The sequence below is a fragment of the Cupressus sempervirens genome, chromosome 10, assembly GCF_028749045.1.
Source record: "Cupressus sempervirens isolate cs-2001-9-10 chromosome 10, ASM2874904v1, whole genome shotgun sequence".
Taxonomy (NCBI): Eukaryota; Viridiplantae; Streptophyta; class Pinopsida; order Cupressales; family Cupressaceae; genus Cupressus; species Cupressus sempervirens.
The window spans coordinates 567,952,152-567,964,185 of NC_143127.1; the positions used below are offsets into that span (position 1 = coordinate 567,952,152).

Genomic DNA, 12,034 nt, shown 5'->3' on the forward strand with positions numbered 1-12,034 from the left:
GCCATTAGGGGACCTAAAGATAGGTCATACATAAGATAAACATGCTACATTGCACAATCATCGAAATATTACATATGAGATATATCTCGGAGCCGATGAGGATGCCACAACTAAGATCAAGTCTTATTCTCCGCAAACTTTAGCACCAGCTGAGGGATGACACTAAGTAGCACTTGTCCAAAATGAGAACAGCTGACATACCAAAATATTTCAACCATATTGCATGAATATCTGAATAGCAAAGATATACCTAAAATAAGCTTTGAACACAACAAACAATGATAGCTATCCAATCTTCATAATTTTGTACTAACTGAATTCTATAGATGTACCAAACATATATAGGGGAAGAAGCTCAATAACCATTAGGGGGTCCATTGACTGTGAGGGTTTTGTAATAGATACCCCCTAGTTACTACTTTTAAAAAACCCAAAAAAAGATAACGCATGTCCTAATACTCAATCACACATGTACTAATAGTTGATTATTTTTTAGCTTTCTTGGTTGCTGATTGGTCCATTTGTGCCACAAGTACTCTTTTTTTGGGTGAGTAGCTATTGGGGGGTGAACTTAATGAATATTGAGCAAGTGGTTTAAAATGACACTTTTCGACCACTTCGCACTCCACCACCTCTAGAGAGAGATGCATAAATGTCCAAACGCTGAAACCTTATCTTTAAGCTCGAGTCACCTAGGGGGTACACCAAAAAAATTGACATAATTTGGCTTATGGTTTAGGAGATCTAGGTGTGCAAAGTTAGCTGGGGCAGCTATTGAATCTCTTCCTCTATCACCCTTGCTAGAGCAAGGATGACCATCCACACATAATTCATTATCATAATATGCTGCATTTGTCCAACACTTAGGGCCCATTTGGTTGCCAGAATTAGATAGGAATTGGCATGTAATTCCAAAAAAAAATTAATTTTCTGTTGGGTGTGCAAAATTGGAATTGGATTTGGAAAAAAATAGAATTTGGTATCTCCATTTACTCTCAAATTCGGGATTTGGTATTCCATCTAAATAGGTGGAATTTCTCTAAATCTCATTTTAATTCCAATTTGATAAAAATGAGCATTCCAAATTAATTGAAATTGTTTTTTTTGATGTTCGCTTGCTCTTTGGACTATTCAACTTCTACACGATGATTAATTTTTCTATTCTCCTTGCAGGCTAAGAACTCACGCCATCATCAAGGCTTCCATCATTTCTACTCAAAGGCGGCTAAGCAAAATGCACCCCGTCCATAAATTATTGGTCCCTCATTATATTGACACCATGGACATTAACCAATCTGCTTGGCAGATTTTGATTAATGCGAATGTTGTTATTGAAGCTAGATTCATACCTTTCCGATATGCATATAAACAGTGGAAACTAAGGCATATAAATAGTGGAAACTAAATGAACAAGGCTTGCCCGCCGATCTAATCAAAAGTTACGCTGTTATTTTTTTTTCTATATGACTCTCTATTACCAAGTATTATGTATTGAATACAAATAATTCTAAGCTATGAGGGATGACAGTTGGAGACTTAGCGACACCTCATGGAGTGAATCTTGTGATAGAAGACTATCCATATGCAATTGATAGTCTGGAGATTTGGGCTGCTCTAAAGCAATGAGGAGAAATGGTCTTCCCCCCAAAATCATGTTTAAAGAACAAATTGTTTGAAAAAAAACTTACTCCTTAAGGTAAGCGAGCTAGACAAGAATGCAGGTATCGATTGCAACTCTTGTGTTTCTTTGCACAACTGATCTCTAGTGTTCCCAATTAAGTCAAAAACCTTTGTTTAACATGGAAGTCTTCTTTATTTTCATCTCAGATTTGGGGTTTGTAAAATTTAAAATATGCCTATTTTAGTGATATTTTAATTCTAGAAATGTGCAACCAAATGGGGGAAATGTCTTTTGGCATTATGAATTCTTGATGAACCAAATGATCCCAAATCAAATTCTCAAAAGTGTAATTTTCAAGTTCCACAATCCCAAATCAAGGATTCCGAATGCCAATTCTCAAATCATATTTTAGCAACCAAACGGGCCCTTAGAGCACAACCATCCAGTATATGAGTTCTAACACTAATGACAACAATGCCAACGACATCTCAAGAATCTATCCCTTTGGCGTTGATGACAAAACAACAAAAACAAACAAACTCCAAGAAAAACTTCCAAAAACTCCCCCTAAGTTATTCTATTAATAATTTTCCTCTACACTTTCTCCTTCCCTTGCCAACAATGACAAGGGCCAACTAACATCATTCAAGTAAAAATAATATACTTGACAAGAAATTTTCTCTTGCACCTCTCTTTTGTAATTAAAAGACTCTTCTTCCAAGCATCTACAACAAAACTTATTTGAGTAGACAAACTGTCATGTTGAACCAATCGATCAAATGATAATGACCAATCTAGAGACCGATATTGTCATTCATAATCTTCTGCATCAAAGATGTTCTAAGTGAACCTCAACTGGTTCTTCACCAGGCAGAAAGTTTTGACCACATCCTTTCATTGTCTCTAAACGGACAACTCAAACTGCAACTCACCAACTCTGATTCTCCGTTGACCACCTTTATCCTTGAAAGAATTGGAACTTATTCCAATCTCATTCAACTCAGACTCAATAAAATTACTCTTTTGAAATTATCAACACAAGTAGGCCGCAAGAGACAATATCGATAAATATCAAACATTTCCTTTATACATTTTCTTGTCTCACTAATATGTTTAGATAATGTATGTTTTGCACTAGCACATTTCCTCCTAATCACATATTTAAACTTTCGTCCTTCAAAACATCTTGTCACAAATTTTCCTCAACAACTTTTACCATATTTTCCAGTAACACACTGTAAATAATAGAAACAATAACATTGTGATGTCCCTTCTTTGGAATGAGAAATTAGTAATAAATAATAAAAGTAAAATATAAATATAAATGAAAGAATGAATGAATGAGTTGATTAATAGAATATAATATAAATTAACTAAATTTAATGTAAGGTCGAAAAAATATGTAATGAGGAGTCTTGAATCCTTAAAAATAAGAATTAAAAGGGTGGAGAGTTAATTTGAAATGGGATACGGAGGAAGGAGGAAGAGGAGAGCAAGGAATTAAAGAAGGATTAATATAAGGAGAAAGGAATGTGAAGAAAATAAGGACGTAGCTCTTTTAAAAGACATGAATGATGAAGGGTTGTAACTCTTTCAAAGGGCGGTTGTGACTTTTTGAAAGGGTTGTAATTATGAAGGGTTGTGATTCTTTGAAGGATGGACAATTATGAAGGGTTGTAATTCTTACCAAAAGGAGGACACATTGATGAAGGGGTGTGATCTCTCCTTCACATTGGAAGATATAGAGGGGAAGAAGGGTTAAATGGAAGGGGAAAGAAAGAAGTAGAAGAGATCTAGATCAGATTCATAGAAGAAGTATAAGGAGGTATTTGAGATAAGAATGGAAAAGGAAATAAGAAAATAAGATATAAAGATCTAGAAGAAGATGTGCAGATCCTAAATGGGTTATGTGCATATCTGAGAAGTAGTAAAGACAAATTTGAGAAGTGAGAGATAGCAAGTAAAAGGGGCAATAACCATCAAATATATGCATTTTTTCATAACAAAAGGGTGTGATCCTTTTATCAGAGTATTTACAATTGGGAGGGTATGACTCCTTGCACCAAAGGAGATATAAAATAGAAGGAATTCATTAAAGAAGGGCAAGAAGCCAAGAAGGAAGATCCAAAAAACACAGATAAAGATCTTCCTAGAGAATCATCAGTGGAGACAAGGAAATAATCAATGAATAGAAAGGAAGAAGGAAAAATATAGACGAGAATCATTAGAATAGATTTTAGTATGAGTATTTGATATTCATGACATAGTAATTTTTATTGTTCATTACTAAGTACATATAGTTAATACTTGATTGCTTATGATACAACAAACATCCATGAAGCATCATACTTCTGAGATAGGATGCATTGTTTTTATATTTAGATAATTGTTGATTCATAAATACAGTTTGTTATATGGAGATAAGGAATATGTGACTTAGGTATCATACTATGTGTATTTATATTTTAAATTGCACATTATATTAATTCCTCGCAAGATAGGTAAGTCTCGTGGTGGAACGAGCTATGCTACATCATATAAAGGTAAGGGATAAGTCCTACGGTGGAATGGACCATGCTTTAATATACAAAGGTAAGGGGTCATTCTTGCGGTGAATTGGGCATGAGTTGCATCATACAAAGGCAAGGGGATAAGGCCTGTAGTGGAATGGGCATGGGCTACATCATATAAAGGGACTATTTGTGAATGATACTCCATATGGATGGGAAGTAATTGCAAAAGTGGAATTTGTGAGACCTCACTAGGTACACCATCTTAGGAAGCATGAGGCCAAGAGGGACAAAGAGATTTTGCTCTTGGACCTAAGGTTGAGTCAGGTTACCCTATTGTAATCCTTCCCCCAACCCATATGATAGAGTTTACACATTAGTTAAAGGACCTTAGCCATGCAAAGGGAATAAGATGGAATGATGGAGGAGAATGACATAATGATTTTGCTAGGTATGGAAACCCCATAAGCTACGGGGCTAAGGAGAGCAAAGTATCTTCCCATGGGCCTAGGGCATTAACAATAAAGGTAGCTCATTAGTCTTCCTATTTACTCCTCACTACGATTATGGCACATGCATCTATTTATTTATTTATTCGTAGAGCTTAAGACTTATTATATTACATGTATGTTATAATTATTTATATATAGGTGCTCTTGTTCCTTATATGGTGATTAAAGGACCCAAATCATGATATATCTTGTTAAAAGGCATTTTAATTGGTAAAGTTATATTGTTAACCATCTTACAAATCTTATTTTGATGAAATTTGTGATTCTAGGGCAAATATTAGGGCAATCCCAAAAAGGGGGCATTGTAGGTGGTTTTAGAGCATGATCTTGCCATCTTGCAGGGTAAAAGATGAATGAGAAATCCTTATATTCAATAATTGTGTGTATTCTTTGTGTATGGTTTGTGTCTCCATGCATCAATGTGCATATGTTGTGTATGCTCCATGTTTTCATGCATATATGTGTATACTTTGTATCTCCATATATTCATGCACATACTTCATATTTTCAAGTTTATACTCTATATGTGGTTCTAGTTTTGTGTTGATCTAGAATAAGAGAATAAGCTATTGTGAATCGAAAGATATAAATTTAAATTTGAGATCATAATGAAGACAAGCTATTGTGCAAACTTAGTTCCTTCTCTCTTAAGAGAGCACTTATAAAAGATTACAAACTTTGCCATTCATAAATTTGGGTTATTGGATTCAAATTTGCAAGTTGAGACAGTTGTTAGAATTGCGTCGCTGAAGTTACTTACATTAGGCGATTTATATAAATACGACATTGCACGAGGACAAACAATTTTAGGGAAGGGTGGAGAAAATAATACTAAATAAGAAAAATAAAAATAAAAATAAAATACAAATGAAAGAATAAATGAATGAAATTTTATGAAAGGTCAAAAGATATGTAACACAGAGTTACAAATTGCTCAAAATAAAATTTAAGATGGAGAAGAGTTAATTTGAAATGGGATACAGAGGAAGGAAGAAGAGGAGAGCAATAAATTAAAGAGGGATTAATAGAAGAAGAAAGGAATGTGAAGAAAATAAGGAAGTGAGTCTCTTAAAAGACATCAATGTTGAAGGGTTGTAACTCTTTCAAAGGGTTTGTGATTATGGAGGGTTGTGACTCTCTGGAAGGGTTGTAATTATATGAAGGGATGTGACTCTTTGAAGGGGGGAAAATTACAAAGGACTGTGACTCGCAAAAGGCAAACATGATGAAGGGGGATGACCTCTCCCTCACATGGAAAGATACAAAGGGGAAGAAGGGTCAAATAGAAGGGGGAAGAAAGGAGTAGAAGAGATCTAGACCAAATTTAGTGAAGTATAAGGAGGGATCTGAAATATTAAGGGAGAAGGAAATAAGAAAATAAGATATGAAGATCTGCAAATCTCAAAAGGAAAATGTGAAGAACTGAAAAGTAGTAAAGACAAATTTGAGAAGTGAGAGATAGGAAGTGAAAGGAGTAGTAACTATCAAACATATATATCTTTTCATAACAAAAGGATGTGACTGTTTCATAAGACGTTCTACAATTGGAAGGGTGTAATTCCTTGCACTCAAAGGAAATTTAAAAGAGAATAGCTTCATTAAAGGAGGACAAGAAGCCAAATAGGGAAGATCCAAAAAATACATTAGATAAAGATATTAAATAAGAGATTGCTAGAGAGTCATCAACAAATTCAAGGAAATAATCATTGAATAGAAAGAAAGAAGGAAAAATACTGACAACAATCATAAGAATAGATAATTTGCGTTATGTGGTATTAGTATTTTATATTCATGAAATAGTAATTATTATTGCTCATCACTAAGTACACATAGTTAGTACTTTACTGCTTATATTACTCACAATTAATATTCATATAGTATCATACTTTTGAGATAGGATGCATTGTGTTTATATTTAGATATTTGTTGATTCATATCTATAGTTTGATATATGGACTTATGGAATATGTCACTTGGGTAGAATACTATGTGTATTTATATTTTTGATTGAATTATATTGCTTCCTCATAAGATAGGTAAGTCTCGCAGTGGAATGAGACATGCTACATCATACAAAGCCAAGGTATAAGTTGTGTAGTGGAATGAGCCATGCTACATCATAAAAAGGCAAGGGATAAGTCTTGTGGTGAAATAGGCCTGAGATGCATCATATAAAGGCAAGAGGATAAGGCCTACAGCGGAATGAGCATGGGCCACTTTATACAAAGTCACAATTTGTGAATGATAGTCTACATGGATTGGAAGTAATTGCAATAAGGGAGAATGACGAGATCTTACCAGGTACACCTCATGAAGCATGAGGCCAAGAGGGATAAGAGATTCCACTCTTGGGCCTGGGGTTGAGTTAGGACATCCTATTGTAATCTTTTCCCCAACCCATATGGTAGAGTTTATACGATAGTTAAAGGACCTTATCCATGTGAAGGGAATAAGATAGAGTGGAGGAGAATGATATAATGATTTCGCTAGGTACACCATCCCCATAAAATATGGGGCCAAGAGGGACAAATTTTTTTCCCTTTGGCCTGGGGCAGTGACAATAAAGGTGCCTCATCATGTCTTCTTATGCACTCCTCACTATGGTTATGACACATTTATCTATTTATTTATTGATTTGTAAATCTTAAGACTGATTATATTGCACTTACAATATAATTAATTTATATATATGTATATATGTGCACTTGTTCCTTAAATGGTGATTGCAAGACCTAAATCAGAGTTTAACTTGTTAAAAGACATTTTAACTGGTAAATTAATAGTTCTAACTATCTTACAAATCTTAGTTTAATGGAGTTTATGATTGTTGGGCAAAAATTAGGGCAATCCCAAAAAAGAGACATTAAAAACATCCATACAAATTATCAGTTAAAGCATTTTCAGTTTTTTACCTGCTAGTCGAAGAGCAGACATAACACATTTCACCAATTCTTTCCAAATCACCATCCTCCAACACACTCTGAACTACATCGGGATCAATGGAGTTTGATTCAGATGGAGACACATCATTCTTTTCCTTCTCCTCTTCTTCCTTCTCTTCTTCTTTTGATATAATAGTGATCTCTTATCCTTTCACATTAGTCTTTCATCTTTTAGGTTCCGAAGGGGATTCACCAATAATAATCTTGAATTCCTTTTTACCAAAGGAGGGTCACTTCTCAACATAATCAATAGGCACGATACCAAACACAACCATACCAAAGCATAAATTCATTAGATAAATGATTTGAGCATAAGACATTCTTAATGATAGTTGATGTTAGGCTTATGCTGTTGAAAAATTGTTTCATTTATCATCTCTTAAGTTTGATTTATTGTATTTTCTTCGTTCAAATCTTGTTTGCATCAAATTGTTGGTATTAGTTATTTGTGTATCTAGATTAATTGATTTTATTTATAATATTTGAAAATATTGCTTATTGTTTATAATGGTTTAGACTGTCTATAACTGAGGTTTGGCGTAGTTTTAGATCTCAAGGACCTTCCCCTTACAATTTGAAGAGGGGTTTATTCACACACTGGTCTAATTTGAGTGTCTTAAAAGAGTTAAGCTAAAGCAGTAACCTCATCGTGCATGCTTAGGCACACCTCCATTAGTAACTTATGTGCACTTGGTAAGTTCAAAGTCAAACTGAAAATCAAATTGGTAAGTTCAAGGAGATTTTGTTTAAGGTAGAAGGTATTATTTAGTGTATGAGCTGTTGTGGTACAAATCTTTGTTCAGGCTTGTCAACAAAACCACCTTAAACTCCATATTGATTGAAGCATAAATGACAAAAGTATAAAATTCTTCATTCAAACTTCAAGATCAACACTAAAACAATAATATCATGTTTAACAATCAATTTTTACTGGCATAAGGATTTTCTAGATCATCAACACCAACATTATTATTGACATTAGATGATTTAGGAACATATGAAGAACACAAGTAGTGACGCAGGGATGATTGAAAATTAGGGCCAAAGGCACACCTAACTATCCGAACACCCTGTAGAGTTAACACAACGGAAGCAAATAACAGAGAACAACACCAAGGAAAGAAGAAACAACAATATCTTTATTGATTCATCAAATTAATCGCAAACATGCCCTGCTGTGAGGCCTTCTAGGTTGCGGCCAATACAAGTTGATTACAAATTACAACTTCAAGATCCATGATCTCTACAAATTCTAACTCTAGACTCGCTCCTTTATGATCATTTGTATCTCTTTACAAACTCTCTAAGCACTGCTTAACCTAAGCCTATACACTTCTACTTATACTTGCCAAAATAGTTTACAGAAGATTCTAGATCTTTACATAAGAGAAGGCCGACCTTATAACGGTCTGCATGCATCCCAATGCACAATCCATATATTAAATTCATGACTCATTAAATAAACAAGTCGGCTCATACTAAGAACCAATCATAGACAAGCTCGGTCAAAGAAGGAACCGAGCATTAGCAAACCAGCGAGCTCACTTGGCACATGAAGGAACTCGACAACAATTGGACTTGACCAAAGCAAAAACTCGGCAACCACAAAACTCGGCCAAAGAAGGAACTTGGCCAATACTGCAACTTGACAATAATTGCGCTCGTCCAATACAGGAACTTGGCAATAACTGCAACTCGACAATGACTGACAAAATGCACAAAGACGAGCAGGATAGCAAGGCAACCCAGGATGCTCCTGCATCGAGTTGTGCCATTGCCATTCGCATTAGAAGTGCGCTCACTTTCAAACACAACTGTAACATGTTTAGTGGAAGCATCCAAGTGAGTTTTCTTTGGCTCCTTATCCCACAACTTCATAGGGGATTGGAGGAAATGGGGTCAAGGGGCAGTGCACCTTGTGGCCTGCAGCACACCGTTTTCATTTAATTTTAGAGGCAACATGTAAGGTAGAAAAGAAGGCAAAAAAATGGATGGATTTGCTCTAGGTTTTCATGAGTCTCCCTAGATCAACCTCACTTGTGTTCACCTTTCTGTACCTGCAGGTGGATCTGGTAACATAGATTATAGTGGCAATTATTCCTAATTGTGGTTTGAGTGCTCATCTTATAGTTGTGTCTCTTGATTTATTTTAGAACAAAAGTCAGACAAGTCAGTTGTCCATATTCTTGCTTTACATGTACAAGGTATATGGGCAGGATGAAATATTTGTTTATCACTTTTGTTTTTGTTCTTTGGTTTTTATTGGATGCTTAGTTCTTATTGAAACTTAAGCGTACAGTTTCAAGGGTACATCTTCTATAATATACATTCTTCTTGCTAAATGGTTTGTAAATAGGCTTACCTTTTAGGTACAGAGTATGATTTATTGTTAAATTACTCCTTCTGAATTATAATAGAACTGATATTTGTCATGCAAAAAACACTAGGAATAAGAAATTTTTTTTCCATTTAATCACTTTTCTTTTATGATTTATTGTTAAATTACTCCTTTTATGTTTTGAGGTTGTCTTTTAGGTGTGCCTATTCGGAATTATAATAGAACTAATATTTCTCATTCAAAAAACACCAGGAATAAGAAAAGTTTTTTCCATTTAATCACTTTTCCAATTTTAATATAATGCAAACAATCCTATTTTTAATGCAATGGCAATATAAAGCTTGCACGACATGAGTTATATGACAAACCTTTACCTTCTGGATTCCTATTTTTAATGCAATGGCAATATAAAGCTTGCAGGACATGAGTTATATGACGAACCTTTACCTTCTGGAGGGATTGTCACGGGCATAGGGCCAGTCAATGGGCAGTTGTGTATGTTTGTAGCCAATGATCCAACAGTTAAGGGCGGCACTTATTATCCTATAACTGTTAAGAAGCATCTTCGGGCCCAAGAAATTGCTGCAGAGTGTAAATTACCATGTATATATCTTGTTGATAGTGGTGGTGCTAATCTTCCAAGACAAGCAGATGTTTTCCCAGACAGAGATAATTTTGGAAGAATATTTTACAATCAGGCACAGATGTCAGCTGCAGGAATTCCACAGATTGCTTTGGTATTAGGTTCTTGCACTGCTGGAGGAGCTTATATTCCTGCAATGGCAGATGAAAGTGTGATTGTTAAAGGAAATGGCACTATTTTCTTAGCTGGACCTCCACTTGTCAAGGTATTGTTTAAATGCATGATATATTAATATTGCCTTCTGTTTACATGGAGAGTCAAATTACATACAGTAATTTTCTCATGATGGGGCATTTCTTTTGAATTTTAACATGTTTAGATTAATCCCAAGATGCATAATTTGTGCTAGGCTGCAACTGGAGAAGAAGTTTCTGCAGAGGATTTAGGGGGTGCATTGGTGCATTGTAAAACATCTGGTGTCTCTGATCATTACGCCAATGGTAATTCTTTTTTCACTCTTTCATATCAATCTACAATGCCATGCTCTGTATATACGTTGAATTTAATACATGTTATTTATGAAGTCAAACTTCTGTCTTTGTGTAAGCACAGTTTTATGTTTTAGGAAATTCAAGTTGTTGGTTGGAGGATTGCAAACATGTTTTGAGCTTTTTATTGTTTCCGGCAAGAAGACTTGTGTGTATATGTAGAAAAGTTAGTTTTTTTGTGTAAAAGATTCCACTTCTATCCAAAATACTGTGTATGAATCATGATTACTATTTACTCTAAAACAACGCAGGGATTCCTGCTTTTCTGGTTGTCAGTTGTGATGGAACTCTAAATTTTGCAAAAATTAGAGTCCTAAATGACATGCCAAGGGGAGAATCTTCATATTCACTAGGTGTAATCCTTGTTTTCAAATGTGCTACCGCTATACTTATAATTATTCAGTTACAGTTGTATTGTGCATATAGGAACATTTCTCTACCTTGATAAAGCTGAGCAGGGAGGACATTAAGCTTTTGATCCCGGATCAGATTATGTTCTAGCAGTGTCTGGCAATACTGAAGGAAATGAACTTACAAGAAATGCTACAAATCAATGCCAAGGATCTGAAAATGTTTTAGTGTGCCACTGCATCCTTCACAATGAATGGATATAATACACTCTTGATAGAGGATGTCTGACATTATATTGACTTGCATCAGAATAAAAAGGAGATATATGCTCGTGGAATAGCAATTCACACCAAAAGGATGAGGAGGCTATGCATAAAAGCAAGAAGCAGGCAGATTCTCAAATAAATGCTTTGAGAAGGTCATTTTAATCTGCTCAAACGATTTAGAGGGCAAAGAGATTCAGATCCAAAATTTGAAAACTTGTTGGAGCTTGCACAAATGGAAACCAATGTCTGCAGAGCCAAAATCATATCATGTAAATTGCAGTTGGAGAATTTTTCAGGATGGGATAGTTATAAGGGCAAATCCTTGACAATGCTGTATGAAGATGAACTGGATGCCTGTAAGCC

At 35.0% G+C, this 12,034-nt stretch overlaps 1 protein-coding gene across 1 annotated transcript in view; it reads left to right on the plus strand.

Annotated features, from left to right (window-relative positions):
• Positions 1 to 12,034, plus strand: part of MCCB (3-methylcrotonyl-CoA carboxylase) — a 180,346-nt gene that overhangs the window by 16,076 nt on the left and 152,236 nt on the right. Inside the window, exons 3-4 of the mRNA XM_089807641.1 lie at positions 10,337 to 10,771; positions 10,916 to 11,006. Coding sequence (XP_089663767.1) covers positions 10,337 to 10,771; positions 10,916 to 11,006 — 526 coding nt within the window. The remainder of the gene's footprint in view (positions 1 to 10,336; positions 10,772 to 10,915; positions 11,007 to 12,034) is intronic.